The sequence below is a fragment of the Artemia franciscana genome, chromosome 15, assembly GCF_032884065.1.
Source record: "Artemia franciscana chromosome 15, ASM3288406v1, whole genome shotgun sequence".
Lineage (NCBI taxonomy): Eukaryota > Metazoa > Arthropoda > Branchiopoda > Anostraca > Artemiidae > Artemia > Artemia franciscana.
Window position 1 is genome coordinate 737,477 of NC_088877.1, and position 22,686 is coordinate 760,162.

Genomic DNA, 22,686 nt, shown 5'->3' on the forward strand with positions numbered 1-22,686 from the left:
AAAAAAAAAAAAAAAAAAAAAGGCAAGGATAGGTAAGGCCATGATTAGCAAGCGCAAATTTTGTAATAAAGAAACATAAAGGAAAGTTCATCTAAAAAAAAAAATAATTATTATCAATCAGGGCATATCAGAGAGATGTCAAGCCTATACGGGTTTTAACCTTTGATTCTCTTACCCAGAGTAACCTGTCGTAAAGGGCAACTCTCATAGTAATACGAAAGACTAAATTATCAATGATGGCTTATAAAAGTACAAGCTTATAAGGAGCTGCGCAAAACGTGTCACCCCTGGTAAAAGTTGGTAAGCAAAAATCTGGGATGTTGTGGCAATAGAAATGGAAAACTTTGTGGCAAGAAATGATGCTTGAAAGCTGTACTAACTACTTGGTGAAGGCAACTCAAAAAAATAGATACAGCACCATGCACTGGGGCACTCTCACGGAAAATCATCACCGAAAAGACTGCGTGGATTGGGCGAATATGTGAATCCCCACTAAGCATTCGTACCCTTTCCATTTACACCCCATGATGACCCTCCTACTTATCCTCAATCCTACTATCAATCACCTAACTGCCCCATCCCTTCAGGTGTCTTTGAAGCAGTGAACGTGGATCCACCAGCTATTAAGGAGACAAGCATGACCATATGACTTATGAAGAACAATTAGTTACTAGTTGAAGACTAAATACCAATCTACAAATATACAAAGCACTCCCCCTCAGCCATCCAAGAGCTCCATCAGACTATAAGCGAAGTTTCGGGAAAACAATTTGTACCACTGGACTGAAGGTGGTCTATTATCATACCGGTATCTGAAAAAGGTGTTTGTAAAAGGTCTATGTGTTTTCTATTGCATTTTTGGAGGAAGCATTCCAGCGGTCAAAGAAAATCTGGTTATCTACAATTATGTCTGACTTGAAACCACTTGACATGTTCAGCAATAATGGCAGTGATCGAGATTAGTTGTCGACCGTGAAGCCATCAACTGCGGACAAATCTGGAGCCAAATATTTCACTGTACCTTAAACACCCAGATGAGCCAATGTCTTGGAACGTCAGGCAAGTGACAAGTAGAACAGCAGAGACATCTCCTCTTTATAGCAACTCTTTTTTAAAATCCATCCTAGCAATTCACTTTTCAAAACATTTGCAACAAATCTAATCATTTCATCTCTTCTGACACTGTTCAAAATAAATATCACGATTATTTAAACTAAAGCATTATTTATACTGAGGGTTTAAGGTTTTTTCTTAAATATATATTCAACTAACTCTGTCTTTTTTTTTCTTTTTTTACAATTTTGCTATCTAAATAAAAAAGCAACTACTACTGGTTTAAACAGTATAAAATAGTAATTTTTTACAAATAAAAATACTACTCAGCTAGGTTAAATCAAATCCACTCAAAATTCTTAAAAACAGATAGAGTCACGTATGACCCTCGGGAGGGGGAAGGGAAAAGTTTCCTTAAGAAGGGGCTCTGAAACCAGAAAAATTCTTTATCAGGTTACAATACTCCACTTTTTGATGTGAAGTAGATTATGCGGGGCTATTCAGGTGCGTCAGCACCCCTCCCCCGTAATCAAGTGTTTTTTTTCATATTATTTCAGTCTTACAGATAATTTAGAGTAAACAACACTTCTTTAGGTCAGACCTTCATGCACCTATGCAAAGTACTCAGCAAATTTAGGATGCTTCACAGCAATGTTGAGCAGTTTCTCGAGGTTCCTCTGCTAGCTAAAAGAAACTTTTTTATTTGAAGTGAAAGATGATTGTGCTTGTGACCTTAATTATTAGAAAATGAACAAGTTTTATACCACAATTTTCCAGAAAAATTTCAAATTACAACTTTCATCCACAAAAGCAAGACTCGGCCACGGTAGTGTGAGCTTTAAGAGGACGCCCCCTTCATAAACACACGCACCTACAATCAATGCATTTGAAGTTCCGACACTTTGACTCAATAATCATCCCTGTTACCATTTACGCCTGCGAAACGAGGAACATTAAAAGTCGAGGCCGGACGCAGAATTTCTGCCTTCAAGACGATATGTCTCAAAAATGCCATTTCGGCCTTCGAAATGTCTCCACCGTATAGCTGGTGTAATGCATAAAGACAGAACTCACAACAAAGACCTTCGAAGGCAACTGAAGCGGAAAACTACAATACTCCAGAAAGTGCGATTACAGCAACTCAGGTGGCTGGGTCACACACACCGAATGGAAAAATCACACCCACAAAAAGTTATTTTGGAAGGAAGGGTCAACGGTAGCTGCCCACTTGGAAGACCTAGGAAGAGATGGCAAGACAACTTCGGAAGTGGCCTTCTATGCTTTGTCAAACACGCTAACGACCAAGCATCATTCAGAGAATTGATATATGAACGTGTGAAAGAGACGGCCCCAACCCGACCGATGTGGATGCCCAGGACATAAGTCAAGGAAGTAAGTCAATTTTCAAGAAAAATTGTGGAACTGATCGTTATGGGAGTTTTCCTCTTCAAAACATTTCCTTCTCTTGTGTTTATCCGTTGTTCTGTTTGAAGTTACGAGACTTGTCGAGTCTCAAAAATAAAGAAACCATAGTACTCCGGATTTGAAAACACATTCTTGCAAAACAATTCAGACCATACACCGATCCTAAAAACTGAACTAGGACAATTGCAACACAGGTTCTTAAGATACTGTTCATCATCATCATCATTTTATTTATAACCCATCACAAAAAACTGGGCAGAAAGCCCAGAAAAAGACAGAGTAAAAATCGAGAAAAGAAAAAACAAAAAAGAGAGACAACAGAAATAAAAACACACTTTGACAACTACAAACAAGGGACAAACAGAAACGACCAAAGATGGGAAGATTTTTGGCATTCGGTAGGAAGGCACAAATACGCTTCTCAATAACTCCAGCTGGGTTTACTAAATTATACTTTCTCTGCAGAAAAGAGTTACTTGTCCAAGTTGGAAGTTCCTTAGTACTTTGCAAATTTAAAATAAAGGAGATGAACTTTCTTTCTTTTACCACAATTAAGGAAAGACCAAAGAGGAGCAAGGGCAAGTAAGTGAGGAACATTTAGGCTATTATATAAGTGAGAACGGTGAACTCTACTAAGATACAAAATATTTGAAGCCAGTGAGTTATACGCAACCCGGATCTTACTGGCATAATTTTTAATTGCCAGGTTTACAGTTTCTGGTTTGCTCCAATAGGCATGCCCAGGTAAGTAAGACTGCTAGCAAAAGGAACGTCAGAACTGGATAGACTTATTGAATTTCTTTCCCTTTTATAGTTGAATGGTAGAACAACTGTTTCATAAGTATTAAAGCTCAAATCAATGTGTTCGTACTCTTCTTGGAGAAGCTCAAATGTTGAAGAGCATCCTTGAAAAGTATAGGAAAGGTTTAGTTGGTCATCTGCAAACGTAACTAATGAAAGATCAACTCCTTTGAAGATAAAAGTACAGTTCAGGTTATCCTGAGCACCGGTAACACAATTGTTAAACAAAACTGGAGAAGTGGCAAGATTTCTATAATCTTTACTAACAGATTCAGAAAGAATCCAACGGCAAACAAATTAGACGAAGTCGATAAACACTAAACAAAATTTGTGAAAAAAGTTGAAATTTCCCTTCAATTCTAAAACTTTTTCTGTACTTAGACGCTAGTTCTACAAATAGAGGGTCTAATACCATTGAGAAAAAATTATAACATCTAGATTTGAGGGGAGAAAAAGGCAACAGGCTAGCCAGAATTAGATGGAAAATTGTATACCCTACCATATACCACTCATTTTCCTATATCATATGAAATATAACTATGTGAAATAAGGGGAAATTTTAACAAGATAGATCTTAAAGCAGCTAAAGCGAAGTTTTGACGACAGTCATTTCATCAAGCAATTAAATAAAAAAAAAACTAATTTTTTTAACTGAAAGTAAGGAGCGACATTAAAACTTAAAACGAACAGAAATTACTCCGTATATGAAATGGGTTGTCCCCTCCGCAATCCCTCGCTCTTTACGCCACAGCTTTTAATTGTTTTAAAAAGTAGAATTGTGGCAAAGAGTCAAACTTCAGCGTAAAGAGCGAGGGATTGCGGAGGGGACAACCCATTTCATATACGGAGTAATTTCTGTTCGTTTTAAGTTTTAATGTCGCTCCTTACTTTCAGTTAAAAAAATTAGTTTTTTTTTATTTAATTTCTGAATGTTTTTGAATTAATGCATGTTTGGTTTTGGCTCTCCGCACATAAATTATTAAAATGAAACTTGTATATTAATTCTTTTTTTGGCTAAATGGCTTTCTCTTAGTTTTGATCAGACGATTTTGAGAAATAAGGGGTGGAGAATGAGGCCTAGTTGCCCTCCAATTTTTCGGTTACTTAAAAAGGCAACTAGAACTTTTAATTTTTAATGAACGTTTTTATTAGTAAAAAATACACGTAACTTAAGAATTAACTTACGTAACAAACTTTCATAACCTTATATTTTTATTATGTATACGAGGGGGTTTGTACCCTCCTTAATACCTCGCTCTTTACACTAAATCGTAAGTTTTGTCCCAATTCTTTAAGAATGACCCCTGAATCAGAAAGGCCGTAGAATAAATAGTTGAAATTACTAAAAATACTTTAGCATAAAGAGCAAGGTATTTATCTCCTCCTAAATACCTCGCTCTTTATGCTAAAGTATTTTTAGAACCCCTCATATGCGTAATTATCTCTGTTCGTTTTAAGTTTCAATGCTACTTCTTCCTTTCATTTGAAAAAGCGTTTTCATGTTTATTTTTCATTGTTTTCTTATAGTAATGCTAGAGAACCCTGCGCCCTTTTCATTGAATTTTTCTTCCCCCATGACAGATTCCTCCAAGGAAAGATCCTCCAACATAGCCCCCTCTCCTCAGCCTCACCCCCAAACAAAATAAAATCCCTCTGAAAACGTCTGTACACTTCCCAATAACCATTACTATATGTAAACACCGGTCAAAGTTTGTCACTTGCAGCCCCTCCCTCAGGGATTGTGGGGGATTAAGTCATCCCCAAAGACATAGTTATTATGGTTTTCGACTATGTTGAACAAAATGGCTATCTCAAAATTTTGATCCGTTGACTTTCGAAAAAAAATGAGCGTGGGAGGGGGCCTAGATGCCCTCCAATTTTTTTGGTCACTTAAAAAGGGCACTAGAACTTCTCATTTCCGTTAGAATGAGCCCTCTTGCGACATTCTAGGACCACTTGGTCGATACGATGACCCCTGGAAAAAAAAAAAAAAAAAAAAAAAAAAAAAAAAAAAAAAAACAAACAAACAAATAAACACGCACCCGTGATTTGTCTTCTGGCAAAAAATACAAAATTCCACATAGATAGGAGCTTGAAACTTCTATAGTAGGGTTCTCTGATACGCTGAATCTGATGGTGTCATTTTCGTTAAGATCCTACGACTTTTAGGGGGTGTTTCTCCCTATTTTCTTAAATAAGGCAAATTTTCTTAGGCTCGTAACTTTTGATGGGTAAGACTAAACTTCATGAAACTTATATATATAAAATCAGCATTAAAATGCGATTCTTTTGATGTAGCTATTGATATCAAAATTCAATTTTTTAGAGTTTTGGTTACTATTGAGCCGGGTCGCTCCTTACTACAGTTCGTTACCACGAACTGTTTGAAAGAACGACCAAATGTCGTCGCTATGTGAATTCTGTTTGGTATGTTTAGATGAACAGGAGACAAACTGTTAATTCTTCCATAAAAAAAGTTCATAAAGAATTAGTCTTCAAACACCAATCTAGAATAAAATTTCAAACACAATTTTCAATATTTCAGATTGATATTCAAACTAATTCTCTTTCCTAGAATGAACGTCAAATAATTTGATTCTTCAAAGAAAATGTCCACTAAAAACGTCTCCTGCGAATATAGCACATATTAACCAGAACCTATATCTATACAAGTAAATTTCAAACATTTTTCAGAATTTTAGATAAGTGAGAACCAAGCAATCACTTGTGTGTTCTAATAGTTTCCAGAATACCTCTCAGGAGGGAGAAACTCCTGATGTATCATAACCATAGACTACGTGCTGAGTTTTCGGAGGCTATGCTCCCCAAAACAAATGCAAACGACGCAATAGTCAGCAGCGTGGGGTTGTTATATTTATTTCACTTAACTGTCAATCAATGAAGTGCAAATTTAAGATCTCCACTCATTTGTTATGTTTAGTGTTTTATTTTTCCTTTTCTAATCAATTTTTATTGTCTTGTATAGTCATTGATGGTAATAAAATACACTCATTAGATATCATTTATTTTTATTATCCAAGAATATCATTTTCAATCAGACAATTAAATTAGGTTAATTACAATTCGACAATTTTTTCTTCTAGGAGTACAGTCCTTAACATAAAATATTCGGAAGCCAAAAGAATAGGTTTTCTAAGTCATAAACAGGACACCTGTAAAAATTTTAAACACAATTTTTTCAGGTGAAGAAAATATTTTTTTCAACTCTGGTTCAAGACACAAGCAAACCAGAGATTCACGTATAGGGGGGGGGGAGACTGGTAGAGGGTTTACCTGAACTGGTTGCTCAGTAATTAACTTACCATGTTCCATCTTAGATCTTAAATACTACTGAATCATGAATGCCGTAATTTGACTCAAAGCAATACAATTCGATTACAACTTAAAAATGAGAAACGTTGAGAAACGCAGGAAATCTGTCAGAAATCATGCTCCAAAACGAAGGACTTGAAAATCTTGCTGTTATTAACTACACCAACAACCATCCTTTGTACCCGAATACTTTGAACTCCACACTTTTCATGGGAACTTTTTGAATAACAGGGCATGTAGGTACTCCGAAAATCGCAAAGGCACGCGCACCCATGCATAAACTAAATCGACAATATCTTATTGTTAATTATACTAGTTCAACTTAATTGAAAAATTAAGTGCAAGAAATATTACAACTACAATTCCATTGCGATTATATTTTATTTGAGAAAATCAATTACGGTTTGACTATAATTCAACGATCACACGATAATTCAGTTAATCCCTGTCGCGTAGGCGGCCACATTAGGCGAGAGGATATATAGCTGACCCCAGTGATGTTCGACTTCAATCAACAGCCAGCTTAAATGAAATAAACAAAGAGTATGCAACTAGTTAAAAGACGTAGTTTAATAACGCTAAAAGGGTATGTGATCATTAATGGCGTTAACTGACGTTAAAAGGCTACCTGATCCTTTTCGATAATTTTGTTCAACATAATTATTGCTTTGGTTTTTTGCTCCCAGACCATCAGCCAAAAATGTCCTGCTGTTTCGGGTAGTGGACCTTGTGTTAGTATATACTCTCTATTGGCTTCAGGAACCTGGAAACACATTATTTAACAACAACTTCTAAAACTTATCTAATATAGAAGACACTCGGAAGCGAAATCGACTAAATCTAATTTTTGAAACCTAATTTCTATTTTTGCACCAAAGCAATTAGTTGGCGTTTATAGACAAATTCAAAATAACAAGGATTCATAAAACAGAATAATTTGATTTTTGCTATTTGCCTTCGTATAAACATACAGAAAAGGGGGATTAAAGAAAAGGATTAAAAAGAGGATGAATGAAAAACGGTGATAACCTCGCTTGCCCTTACAAGCTTATTGCCTTTCTTGGCAGGCGAATGGCGAATAGTGTTTGTTTTCTTTTCTTAATAAATGTATATCTCAGTCCGGTTCAGGTCTAACCGCGAGAGTCAACTCTTTAGTAGATTCCATGACCGAATTCAGCTTCATTTTCTCTCTGATCCTTGTTGAGATAGTAAATTAAATTCTGCTTTCAACTTTTATTTCTCTGCAGAAAGAAAATTCAGATCTAATTGCCTGTTGTAAACATATCAGTCTATGCGAGTTTGCATTAAAAGAGCCAGCGGAAGCAGATTGTCCCTCTTTTCAAGCAGCGCGGACAGCCGAAAATTTTGGGATACTCGCCTCAATACCAAGACGCCATTGTAAATAAATCCCCTCTTCAGATAACTCTCTTTTTTAGAAGGACTTTTGTCTTTTCCCTGTATCTCTACTAGTAATGTGTAGAATTTGAAATGAGATTCTTTAATTACCGAGCTACAGTATTTCAAATCCCGTTTCTGCTCCTTTATTTTGTCGATATTGTATTAGCCAAGGTTCTGACGAAGCTACAAAACTATAAGTAGCTCTGTTTCTCTGAGACTAGTCTCCTTGCTCAGCTTGACTGTCAGGCAAATCACATAGAGGTCTATAGGCGAGTCTCATGGTCTTAATAAAATCTCTTAAACTCAACTGCTTCTTTCCAACTGTGTATTCATCCTTGATTGTATTCTCCACACTCCCTCTTATCAGGGCATCGGCAGAGTTAATTTAGAAGCGAAAGTGGCTAAAAACATACTTCTAAAATCACACTATAGAGGGCAGGTTAGGATATCAAGATGGATTAAAAGTAGTATTTACTGTGATTATGTCATTTTATATCTAATTCAAGGATTAGAGTTATTCAATTTTGTTAACTGAGCTGATTGTTTATATTTTTTGGTAGCATAGTAATTAATAAGCTCAAAAAGGGTACTATGACAATATATACTTAGCGCTGGAAAGTTTCTAGACTTCTGGTAGCTTTTAACTGGTGCCCCCCCCCCAAAGGAAATTCTAAACCCACCACTGATTATTACGTTAAGTTTTTCTACATAGCTTCAGACTATTAGAGGGGTCAATTGAGATTATTAATGGAGAGCAATTATTCATAAGTAAGGATAAGAAATCGTTTTGGCAAAAATTCAAGGGAGCGACAGGACTGTATCAAGAAGAGTTTTACCCTCCATCGGTTTCGCAGCCAGAGTATCTAGAAAAGAATGAGAGGAGGATTAGACAGCTCAAACAATATTCAGATCAACTCCGGAGTCATATTGCTTTCTCTGGCGAGTAGCGAATTATGGATTGATTAACCGGTAGATGAAATTAAGATTGACAAGAGCGAAAGGAACCTCGACACCTCATCTAGTTCTGCATCAATATTGAAGCATGGAGGAGCATACTTACTTCAGATCGTCTCAGTATTGTGGCCGCAGAAGTGGACATTGTTACTGATGCTTTTATTACAAAAATTTAAAATGAGAATTTTCATAATTATCGAGGCATCCATTTATATGATAATTTAGCAGAATTATTTTATAAAATAATAGACAGTAGGCTGAAAAGATAATTATGTTGGAAAAGGTTTTTAACAAAGTTCAAGCTGGCTTTAGAGAACTCTTTGTGGACTTGAAAGACCCATTTGAAAATATAGCCAGAATGCTACTTATGGTCTATTAGAGGTGGGCCTTCCAATAGCTTTTATGTTTATCTTAGTAGAAATTTATAGGGGAACGAAATTAGAGCTAGGGTTGGTAGGAATTTGTCTATGATAGTACAATATAAAACAGGATTGAAGCAGGCATGTGCCGTATTACCAAAGTATTTAGTACTTATTTAAAATAGTTTGAGGTGGATGAGAAGGGAGCACCAATGACGACACTGGATGTGTCTAAGATGTGTTAGCTCCTTTTCACAAAAGGTATAGTTTTAGTGGCATAGTCAGGTAAAAAGTTACAGAAGTTGTTGAATTAATTTCAGGAATACTTATTAAGAAGAAAACTTGGGTTGTATACCAGTAGAACTGAAAGTCTTATTGTTTATGAAGGAATGCCAATTAAGTGAGGGTGAATTATCTATTTTACGAGGAAGACAGACACAAATTCCGGAAGAATGGAAACATATAGAAGTTAAGTTTAGGAAAAAGGATAAATTATTCACATAAGACATAATGCATTTTAATTCCTTTGACTGAAGAATGATTTTTCATTCTGTTATTGTTGTTTTGCCATTGTTTGCCAGTTTTATAGCTTTCCTGTTTTTTTTTCGTGTTTCTTTTTTGCTTGTCTGGTTTTTTTAATGACTTCGAAATTTAAATTCAGTCCTTGGAGGTTTGTGATAGTGTTTTTCGAAATAAATATCTTATCTATCTCCTAGTAGCGTGTTCAAATTTTATTTTAAGGAGCCAAGAGATTTATTTATTTTAAGGATACAATAGATTTTAGAATACAAAAGAAGACTTTTATACATAAGGTCGTATCTGCAATGCATTATGCACCAGGCGTACAAATAAGAGTTCAACAGGGATAAACCCTTCGCAGAATATACTTCGGTCACACACCCATATGACCGAAATATCCAGAGTTTTTGTCATTGTTTTCACAGGACTTACCTATATTGAACTGTTATTTGTATGTCATGAAAAGGCACTGCGGTCTTCGAAAATACTTACGTTGTATACACCAGAAGTTTGGGGTTCAAGAAAAGCCACAAAATAAAAAGGGTGCAGCTAGATTATTATATGAGATGGTTAGGTGTAAATAGAACCATTAATAGTTTAGAACTTAGAGGAGGGTTGGGTATTTTTCGGCTAAGAAGCTGTGGACTCGTGAATAAAATTAGGTTCATGGAACGTGTTGTGAAGATCTTACGAGTGCAGTTACTTAGATCAACATATTTAGAAGCTATTGAAGATGAATCTCCAAGCTCATGGCCGTACCAGGTCAGGAAGATTTTATGAGATTGTGAAGTGGAGGAAATATGGAATAGTAGGCTGGGTATAAACAATGAGTTGGCACAGAAGGCAGGAAATATTTTACATGATTAAGAGGTAAGTATTTGGCCGTATGGAAAAACCCCCTTTACTTTCCTGCGGCTCTAGGCGACAGTAGAAGAGACGTGGGGGGGAAAGGGTATTTTTAAGTGAATTTAAGAAAGGAAAATTTAAAGTACGCTATTGAACTGAAGGCGAAACATCATCTGGGTATAAGAAAATATTTGCCGAGGAGACAAGGGCAGGATGGTCCTTACTTTTACCCTATGTGTGGGGACATGGATGGGACTGTGGTTCATATGATGGGTGAGTGTCTGGAATTGAGTGAGTTACAAAAGAAAGTATACAGGGAGTGTTGGCTTGACAAAAGAAGGATGGTGTGTAAAGATGACGCTATGCACCATTCTACTGTTTCCATTTATTCTTTGGTAATAATTTCTGGTCGTTTTGAGTTTGAATTATTATTGAAATTTATTTCTGTTCGATTAATATGGTTCTTTACTTCTATTTGAAAAACTTCTTTTTCAGAAAATTTTCTTTAAATTAATTTTTGGACTTATTAAACCTCACTTTTATTTATTACGAGCTACTAGAATGAATAAAAATCAACATAATAGTGTATAAAATTTGGAGTAACAACAAAAATTTATATGATTTAAGGCAATTTTTTATTATTATATTTATACTATTTTATTTCAGAATATTTGCTGCGACGTAATGGGTAAAATTAAAGGTTTTCAACCGTAAAGTGTGCCTTTTTGAATCAGAACAACTATCAAAATTTGTTGTTTGTAAACAAAAGGCCCTTTTCCTGCTGTAAGTAAAATTTAACCTCATTTACTATATAATAACCTTTTTAAGAGTCAAGAAAGATTAGAAAGCAACCAGAACCCCCCCCCCCCCCCATGCCCATTTTCCCCAAATGCTTCCAATTAAAATTTAGAGGTAGCCATTTTGTTCAAAATAATTCAATATTAAATAACTATGGTTCCAGATTAATAACCGCCCCCCCAGCCCTCAGGGTAAGGACTATAAGTTATGCTAAATACCCATTATTAATATACAAAGTTTTCATGGAAGTGACTGGAAGAAGTGCTCATTCAATTGGAAATAGAAAGTTCTAGAGCCTTTTTAACAGTCGAAAGTTATCAGAGGACAACCAGCCCCCCCCCTTAACGCCTTGTTTCCCCCAAATTTATCTGATCAAAATTTTGAAATAGCTATTTTGTTCAAGTAGTTCAGAAGTCAAATAAATATAACCCAGGGGTCAACAAATCCCCACAGTCCCTAGGGCAAGGGCTGTAATTTATGTAAGTTGTCCACTGTTAACATAAATGGTTTTTGTAGAAGGGGTAGTCGTATTAACTTTGGAGGGGGCTAATTCGATTGGAAGTTCAAACTTCTCATTAATTAATTACCAGCAAGTATAAATTATAATAGCAACAAAAACTAGAAAATATAGGGTAAAAAATCTACGATAACTATCAACATGGTAAAAACCTGGTAAAAAATAATTACCAACCTTGACCAGACTGGCATTGATGTAATCACACTTTCCCTTTTCCAAAATTACTCTGCTATGGTCGTAAGGACTTACATCTCGATATCTGTTTAGGTTTTTATTTACTATTTTCTTTGCTTCAAGTACCGAGTGACCATATGAACTTGATTTATTCCTTATTGCCTGAAAAAAAAACCATTATTTGTTTTTATGTTTTTTATTATTATAGAAAAATTAAAATAAAACTTCGGGGGTGAGGAGTAGTGAATTAGTGGAATGACTTCTAAACCTTAAGACAAGTAAAGTAAGTACGAGAAATAAAGCCCTAAGGGATACTTTTTTAGGGTCACAGAGTCCAATCTGTGATGATATATTACATGTGAAAGAAACATATAAAAACCTAAACATACAAAAACAGTATTTCATAGTGATTTTCAAAACCTTGACAGGCCATGTAAATACAGTTTAATGTTTAAGAGTAATTTAGAAAGTTTAGGAATAATTTAGATAATTATTTCCTAAATTCAGAGAAAGATAAAACATGCAGCAATTTAGGGAACTTAGGGTCTAGCATTCTTTGCTAATTGTGGTAGATTTTACATTGGGTGCAGCAGTGTTAGGGAGCACTGTTAAGGGTATACACAGGGTTTTGGTTCAGAGACAAAAAAAAAACTTCATAAATGCATTAAAGATTTGTTTCTATGCAATTTTGTTACTTTAGTACATGTCTGACAAAAATTTACGGGGGAAGGATTCAAACCTGGTACGCCCCCCTCTCTCTGAATACTGCGTTGCGCACAGTGTAAAGCATTCCTTGTACTTAGGGTAAGTTCTGCATTAGCTGAACGCATCTACAATTTATAGAATGATTTATTGAGTACTCCAATTCCATAAATAAAGCTATTGAATTTAGAAAGCCTCCAGAAACTTTTGTCGCTGCTTTGTCAGAGCATATTTTTTATTACCCTGATTATTTTGTATACTTTAAAGAAATATCAGCTAGGCCTACCTATATTGATAAAGCTGTTACAAAATAGCTCAGGAAGGATTTAAATTATGATAATGTTAAAGTATTAAATTACATATTAAACCAAACAGAATTAGCACTGGGTGCTATTAAGAGTATTTCTCAAAATAATAACTAAGTTCTTTCTACTCATTTACATCCAGTTGATTTTGTGCTGTCATAGAAGTGCGTCATTCAGTTGTAATCTTTCCTACTTCAGTGGTTGTGTCACGGAGTAGCAATTATATAAGCTTGTTTGATTTTCCCCTTTTTATTCTGCTCTAATTTTAGATTTTTTCTTTTTTAAGGTTTTATATTCCTTCTTTCTCAGCGTGGATGATACCTTTTTGCATACAGATATAACATTTGTTTGACTTTTTCTTCCAACTGGCCGCAGATCTGTTATTTTTCAAGATATTCTTCTTTCGTTAAGTTAGAACCTATTAAGACTAATATTAAGACTTTACGAGTCAAAGGAGGAGCCTCTGAAAGTTCAATGCATCAATCAAAATGCTCTTTACTCAGGTCCCATATTGTAATAGAGTTAGCTCGTTCTGCAGGATGATTCTAAACTATTTGGGCATGGAAAGACTAATTCTTTGAAAACAAAACTGTTCAGAAACATACCATACTAAATGACCCACTGGAACTAATTTTTAATGTCATCAATAAATTATAAAGCTGCTACAAATCATATATACAATACAGATTGCAATAGATGATTCAATTCCTCCTCAACTACCTCCATTGTCCTCCAAGCAGGGTAAACTCTTAAGCACATCCCTGATCATGCAATTCAATTCCTCCTCAATTGCCTTTCCTTTTCTTTCAAGCTGAACAAACACTTAAGTACCCCCTTGATCTTGCAATTTAATTCCTGCTCAACTGCCTTCCATTGTCTTTCAAACAAAACAAACACTTAAGCACCTTGCTGATCATGCAATTCAATTCCTCCTCAACTGCCTTCCATTGTCTATCAAGGAGAGCAAACACTTAAGCACCTCCCTTATCATTCAATTCAATTCTTCTTCAATTGCCTTCCCTTGTCTTTCAAGGAGAACAAACACTTAAGCACCTCCCTGACCATGCATATATTTATACAGATAGGCCTGGTATAAGGTGAGAAAGCAGGTTAAACCGGGGGAATCTTCTGTCTCAACTTTAGCCTTTCTGCTCCCCTTTCTACATGGTTACTCTATTTATCTGATGAACTTGATACAGTCCACCTTGCCTTAGATATGGTTATAGACTATCAAACTCTGTTTGAAAATCTGTTTCCTAACTAATTAACAATCTGGAATATCTCTGCTTCCAAAGATTAACAGAGTGCTAGCAATAACAGCCTAAAACAGTCAGAAGGCAGCTTCTAGTACTGTACTTCAAAGGTAAAGTGATTTAATGCCTGTTCTTGCATCGAGCCAAGTTATAGTGGCAAAAAGTGACAGTTGTAAAAAGAAACAAAAGAAAGAAAAGCTGGCTTATAAGACAGGCTAATGAAGATTATAGAGACTAGTTGTGAATACTAAGTAAAAAGCAAGTTATTTGACCACACTTACACAGTAAAAATCAATTTTTATGCCTATATCAACACTAATAATAGTTATCAGTCATTATATTGCAAGAAATTAAAAATGATATTCATTTTTTGATGTAATTCATATTCACATGAAGAATAAGGTTAAATTGGAAGTTTTATTAGAGTCATATGCATAATGATCTAATGTCAAGACTATGTCCTTAACCTCAGGCAAATGTATGAACCTCAACACAAGGGATGTAATCAGACAAAGAATACAGCAAGTCCAAAATACTGAATCTCCTTTCTCTTTGAGAGATTAAATAAAACAAGACAAGTTTTTTTTTTTTACTGAAAGCAAAGAAAACATTGAAACTTAAAACGAACAGAAATTATTTTGTATATCATGGGGCTGCCCCATCCTCAACCCTTACTCTTTACACTAAAGTCTTAAAGTTCTTTAAATATGCTTCTCATTCCAAATCAACAGCTTTTGTGTTCAAGTTGCCTTTGCTAAATAATCAAAATAAACAGTCAAACTTTAGCGTAAAGAGCGGAAGTTGAGGAGGAGGCAGTCCCCCTCACATACACAATGATTTTTGTTTATTTTTGAAGTTTCCATTTTGCTCCGTACTTTCAGCTGAAAAAAAAAATGCTTTTTATTTTTAGTTTCTGACCGTTTTTCGACTCATGCTAGGAATTTGATCACCTTTGAAAAAAAAATAATAATAATAAACAAATCAGTGATCTTTCTTTGGCAAAAAAAAAAAAAAAAATTCAAATTTTTGTAGATGGGAGCTTAAAACGTCTAATATAGGGTTCTCTGATATGCTGAACCTAATGATGTGATTTTCATTACAATCACTCAACTTTTTGGGTTATTTCCTCCCCTTTTCTAGCATGTCTAAGTCAGACTCTTAATTGATTGCCAGCCTTTCTGTGAGAAAACTAAAACTGTAAGCTCTAAAATATCTTTGCTTCAAGTCAAGTAACTCTATAACATTCAGAACCTTTCTAAACTCTAGCGCTCCTCCCTGAGATGACAAAATTAGTTATAAACGATGACTGATACAATAAACAATAAACTTATTTAATAGAGGTATCCTTGTTCTTTTGGTATACATTGACTTTTGCCTTTTTGCCTTGATTCATAATCAAGAAGAAGCATCAGAGCAAAATCATATAAGGTAGAGCTGAAAGATCATGTCTATGATGTTTACAGACTTTTTACAATCAGAGAAGAGGTAGCAAGGCTGATACAAACCAAAAAGGGTATCTTTGAATCTAAGTTTCAATTAGAGATTCTTTACACTAAAACCCATCCCCTCTATTCCCCTTTTCTTTGTACATGGTTATACATAGGACAAGCATAGCTACACACACGGATAGACCAATCTATTGTCTTGCAGGAGTATCTCACAGTTTTCCCTAGGGGGGAGGGTGAGTAAGCCTAAGAAAGACTATTTGTGGACATAAGTGTACAAAATATCCTTAGAGAAGGGCCCCATAAATAAGTTTTAGGGTGGAAGGACGTTGCCAATGCTGAACCTAGATCTGGGTAGATTTACATCTAACATGCATGTAATTGTAGCTAGTGATTTCAGGTACACCATAAGTTTTGGGACCAGGCATATTAGAATGCCTTGTATTTTTTCTTTTGTCTTAACCTAGTCAAGCCTTCTCTCCATCAACCCCAACCAGAAAATCAAGGGGAACTCCCAGAAAATTTCCCAACAAACCAGTAACCTCAGAGTAGGCTACCAATTCAACCCCAACTGTATTGCTCTGCTTTGGACAAACCATCCAACCTCAAACCCTAGAGTCATCCAATCAAGCTGTGGACAAGGATAAGGAGCAGAAGGAGTGGCGTCATCAGTGGGACATCTCAGAGTCTTCAACCAAACTTTGAAATCAACAGCAGCAAATGTCCCACAAGGAGCCTTCCTTCCATAGTACACAACCAAATTTAAGGTGATTTGAAATAAGTTAATTCTTAAAAAATCAAGATAAATAAAATTATCAGGAGATGAGTCAAAACAAGGATGAAAATGAAGAGAAGGATGAGAAAGCGATTAATTTATGCTTGCTGCATGTTATAAAGTAAGAATTTCATTGCTAGCATTTTCCTTAGTCCTGTATTCAGCCTAGGGCTATATCTGGGACCAATAGAGGGGAGGGATGCACTTTCTGAAAGGCAAATATTACACTGGAAATGAGTATCAAGAAGGGAATGGAATGGTACTGCTCTTTTGTTTTATAGTCTTTCCCTCAGAGGAGCCATAACTCAACAGTATTGCCAATTAGGGGATCAGATAGTGCTATCCTTTTGATATAATAATGTTTCCTTCATAGGAAGAAGCTTCATAGGGAAAGATTCCCAATAGCCACAGAGCTAATAACTATCTCAACAGTTAAATTCCCAAAAAAACTCTATTATATTACCTAAAAATTTTTTTGCTCACCATTGTATTTGTCCAAACTTTGCTAACAAGTATGTATAAGGTTTGAATAGCAAGTTTTGCTTTAGTTTTCAAAAAAAGACCTTGAATTTAAAAAATTCCTAGCCATAAAGGTGTTAACTATAACAAGACGGCTCATCTACTAGCTGCCAAGTCTACCTCCTTAATCTCAAGCAAATCTGTCAACCTCAATGCAAGGGATATTCCAAGAAAGTTACTTTCCAATAAAACTCTACTATACCACCTACAAATTTACTTTTTTAACATCAAATAACTAAACTTAGTTAATAAGCATATCTAAAACAGGTATGGAAATAGTTCCAAAGCTGCCAGCAACAGAATTCAACAGAATTCCAAAAGCTGCTAACACTCTAGCAGCACCATCTGTGTTTTGATGGCTTTTCTTTGAGCAAAATACATTTTTATATGTAAAAATGGCATTTTCAGACAAAATCAGCCAACAAATTTCACTAGGCCCTGGAAACTGCCAAGTAGCATTGTTACTATGCAACCCCACTTTTAAAGAGCAGATCAAAATTTTGAATAACTTAGTAATTTCTATTTATAACTTTTGAAAGACTTTGGTAGTTTAGAGCAGAGGCCAATTTTCAGGTCATCTCTAGCCTTAGAAAATACAACCCAATCTTTAACGATAAGAGTAGCTTTTGCAGTTTAAACGTTTAAAAAGAGGGTTTCCAATATGATAGCTACCAAATCCCACCTAGCCTGGATCAATTTGAAACTATCAATATCATATCCAACACTTATTTCCTAAATTATCCTTACAAAACGAAAAAAAAATATATTATGAGAGAAACAAGGATAATAACAGCCAGTGAAAAACGTAGATTACAATGCAAATATTTTGGTCAAGACCTCCATTTGACTGTCATCAGTAATGGTTAGTGACAGTGACAGTCAGAGAGTGACATATTTTTTTTAGTGTTAGGGCAGTGCCACTGTGGAATGGGTTGATATAAAAGACGGTCAAGAGAGTCACTATAGACTCATTCAAAGCTGGTTTGATAAAGAGCAGGTCACTGTTGACTAGAAGCTTAACAAAGACTCACAAATCAACTGAAATTGTTAAATGATCATCAGCATTAAATCTACAGGCCATCATCACTTTACCTTGCTGACAATTTGCAATTCAATGTAATTTAAGATATCTGGGACCATTGGGAGAGGTGCAGGTGGAAGGGGGTTTAGCAAGTTTACTGAAAAGTATTCTGAAAATAATAATTGAAGTAAATGAAAAGTATTCTGAAAGTAATAATTGAAGTAAATTTTGAGTTTGTTTCCGTTACTTTGCAAGGATGAATGTGAAAACAATGATGTGATTACTTAATGCATCTTTTTATGCTCTTTCAAAATATACTAATTTTAAGAATGTCAACAATTTTTTGTGTCACCAAAAAAAAAAGTGATCACCACTAAGAACACGTTAAAAGCATAGCCATTTATTTGTAAACCAATTATTCAAAAGTAATACAGTCACAAAGCATTGATTTATAGCATTCCAATTTTAAAAACATACGGTCAACCTTATTCCCAAATTTCTGATGTCTGCATAAAACGATATGCTTTTGGAGTGATAGCAACAATGCAATAGTGATGAGAAAAAATAAGCAAAAATTATTGATTGCTTTCTTTCTACAAAAATGACAGAAAACAAGCAGAAGAGAAGCTATTGTTTGGTCTAGTTTTTTTCAGCATGGTTAGGCTACCAATTGGTGTAAGTTTGTTGTACAGGTTGTCAAATTTGATGAAAATTAATCATGTTGCTAGGATGGTTGCATGTTAATGTGCTTCAAAGCAGTTGCATTTTTTTTTAAATGGCAATACCAGCACTGATTTTTTTAGATTTGTTTTGTTTTTCTGGTTTATATTGATTTATAGTAATTGTTTTTTTGCTTTATAATTATTGTTACTTATTTTGAGGTTTGTTTTTAACATATTTATAGTGGCAAAACCTATAGACAAAGTCTTAACTTTAAGGTTCTATATAGGGGCTCAAAGTAGAGTTGCAAATTGTGTATTTCTAAAGAGCATAAAAGACACATAGAGTAAAGTGTCCACCTTCTTCCTAGCTAGGATAAAATCTGATTATATATCTATAAATCTATAAATAAAATCTGATTTTTACTTAGTTGTAGTTAGACAGGCAAGGCTATTCTCTGAGGATACATTTTTTTAAACCTAAATATTGAAAAAAACAGATGTTCCTCAATAGGCTTGTTGTAGCTAATCAATCCTAATTAGGACAGTTTTATCTAAAACTAGGTCAATCAGTATCCAGTCTAAGATTAGTTTCCAAAGCTGTCTATGTTTAGGAAAGATACAACTAAAATGTTTTGTCTATGATTATGCATAGTCACTGTCTAAAACCCAAGGGCTGTAACCAACCAATTTGTCAGAAAACAGACAAATTGTACTTAATTGTACTCACTGTATTTGACAGGCCATCTCTGTAGGCAATGTTTTAATATTTCACTTATGTGCTTATGTAGGCTAGCTGACTAAAGGCAACAAGTTCAGCAGTTTTATGTTGTGAGAGTTTGCTATATAATAAAGTACTTCTATTCTATTCCTATACTCATTTTTATTCATTTTACTTATGTTACTTGCTTTTTACTTATGTACTTATGTGCTCATTTTTATTCATTGTACTCATTTTTATTTGACAAGCCAGTTGGGCTCATTGCTGTAGGCTATGTTTATATATTGTATTTACGTTTTTTTTATATACAATGTAGGCTAGCTCACAGAAAGCAACAAGTTCGGCAGTTTTTATGTTGTGAGAGTTTGCTTGTTAATAAAGGTTACAGTTTTCCACAGGAAAAGAAATACCCTCACCAATCCAGAGATCAGGATAAGTGGAAGAACTCTAGAAGTTGCAACTTCAACAAAGATTCTGGGAGTCCATTTTGACAAAAGGTTAACATGGCAAACACATTTGGAAGCCACCAAAACCTCTTTTTTGAAAAGACTGGTTCTAATGAAGCAAATGGCAGGGACCTCTTGGGGATCCTCCTCAAAAACTCTGATGGATTTTTATAAATTATATCTATGAGGGATAATTGAATATGGAATCCAGGCTTATGGTAACACATCACAAAAGCAACTTAGAATACTTGAAACCCTCCAAAATTCAGCCATTAGGATAGCTTTCAGTCTTCCCAGCCACACTCCAGTTGACACCCTGAGGGGAATTGCTGGGGTCCCAAAAATAGAAGAGAGAATGAAAATTCTAACAACAAAGTACTTCACGAAGATCCAAGCTTTCGGCCCTAAACACATTGTCACTTCCACACTTCTTGAAGACCCAAGAAAGCATAACCCAAAATGTCCCTCTGGAGTTAGGCTGTTCAAAGAAATTATTTTCAATTGGAGAAATGAGACTGTATCTAATCCTTTACATATACCAGATTCCCCCCCTTGGAGAATGGTTGCCCCTCAAGTCATTCTCGAACTGATCCCTAATAGTAAGGATAACCTTCCACAACAGTTAATAATTCAGCTATTTTTAAGGAGTAAACAAATGAGTTACCTAGATTACCTTGAAGTATATACAGATGGATTGCTAAGAGAAGGGAAGACAGGTGCAGGCGTATTCATACCAGATTTTAATTTGAAGCTGCTCCTCAGACTTTCTGATGGCTCCTCAGTCCTATCAGCAGAACTGAAAGCCATTGAAATGGCCCTAAATACTCTCTTGCAGTCCCTCCCACCATCAAAAAAGTGGTTATTTTTAGTGACTCAAAATCTGCCCTCCAGCTGGTCTCAAAAATAAATTGGGAAGCCCCTGACTATGATTTATCAGCAATTAGGAATTCCCTTCAGCAACTTTCCAGACAAGGAGTAGAAATTAAGTTCCAACACGTACCCAGCCACTGTGGAATCAAAGGAAATGAGGTAGCAGATGAGACTGCACTGCAGGCAGCAGATAGCAAATATCTGGAGTCTAACCAAAAAACTATAAGGGATATAATGAGGAACAGAATCAATTGTATTTGGACCAGTTTATCTCCACAGCTTTCTTCCCCATTTCAATCTAGATTGGCCAGCACTATATATTTTCGAATCCAAGCTGGGTCAGTTTATTTAAATAAAGAAAAATATAGAGCCAAGCAGTCACAAAGCCCATTGTGTAGGTTTTGCTACCAGTGGGAAGAATCTCTCCAACATATTCTATTTGATTATCAGGACCTATTTCCTAAAAAAGAAAGCTTTTAGCTAAGATAAGAGACCAAGACTTGCAGCCTACTATAGCAGCACTACACTTTAAAAAACAGTTATCAAAGAGTTCTACAACCCTGATTTTCTTGGAGATTTTGGAGTTTCTAAACATTATTAAAGTTACCTTGTGATTCCATTACATTTTCAAATGAAAAAGTCAATAAAAATGAGCTAGCCTATAATGTAGATCTGCTGTGCAGAAGAGAGCAAGAGTGAGTAGGAAGAGCCATATTGGTACCAGCTGGCCTCTAGGCCTTAAACTGCTGGGGACAGGTAGCTCAAGTACTTGCACTTCCCACTAACCAAACAGAAGGGAGGAGAAGATGACAAAGAAGGATATACCCTCATATAAATTCTGGAATTGGAACCTTGTGACAAAAGCATTTTTGGAGGCCTGTTCTCCAACAGGAAGAAGAGATCATAATGGACAAGTGAAGTCCTTCAATCAAAGTATGACAAGAAGAAGAAAGTACTATTGTATTCTAAAACCTATCACTGACGAAAATATTTACAATAACATATTTTCTTGATAAAAAGACAGTAAAACTTTAGATCAGCAGCTTTTCATGATCCAGGAAAATACATATGTTTGGAAAATTAAACTTTCAGGAATAGATCCAGAATGGTCCCTTGGAAATGTATTTTGAAGTACAAACCTCCAATCTTATCTCTTCCAAAGGACACTGACTTTTAGTAAACTTTTATAATTTTTACATTTTATGCATCAAACCTTGAGAAATAGATCTACTGCTCCAATGGGTTCTGTGCACAAGAAAAGAGTGTTGTGCCTCATTTTTTCAAATGAACATTACTACTAAAGATGGGTAAATTATACCCCTTGAGTTTTGAAATTGATGATCTTGACTATTGTTTATTTAAAATTATTGGGATAAAAATCAGACAATTCTGTTTTGAATCATTGGCATTTCTACATTTTTAGGCTATTCTGGTCTGTACTCTAGGCACAATAATGAGTGATGTTTGCTACAAAATAGTCCTCTTTCCCTCCCCTGAGGCTGCTGTTTGACAAACACAATTCATATTTAGGATGTCCATAATGGTCTCTTTGAGTCAAAGTGGTAAGCCTGGCATTTCAAAACTCCCTTAGCTTAACTATAGAGCTTAATGCAGGCTTGCTTTTTGGAAGATTTTGATAATCTCTCTTTCTGAATATAATAATTACTTTTCTTACAAATTCAGTTTTAAGGCTTTTTTAAAGCTTTGAAAATGATAATCTTTTTCTATGTTTTTTGGTACAAAAAGGATTAAAGCATTGGTTTCAAACTAACTATTTCATTATAAAGTCCATT

The 22,686-nt window shown here is 35.2% G+C and overlaps 1 protein-coding gene across 1 annotated transcript in view; it reads right to left on the bottom strand.

Annotated features, from left to right (window-relative positions):
• LOC136036676 (tyrosine-protein phosphatase non-receptor type 2-like) overlaps positions 1-22,686 on the bottom strand; it is a 56,787-nt gene that overhangs the window by 28,898 nt on the left and 5,203 nt on the right. Inside the window, exons 2-3 of the mRNA XM_065718984.1 lie at positions 12,178-12,339; positions 7,241-7,375 (exon numbers count right to left, since the gene is read on the bottom strand). Coding sequence (XP_065575056.1) covers positions 7,241-7,375; positions 12,178-12,339 — 297 coding nt within the window. The remainder of the gene's footprint in view (positions 1-7,240; positions 7,376-12,177; positions 12,340-22,686) is intronic.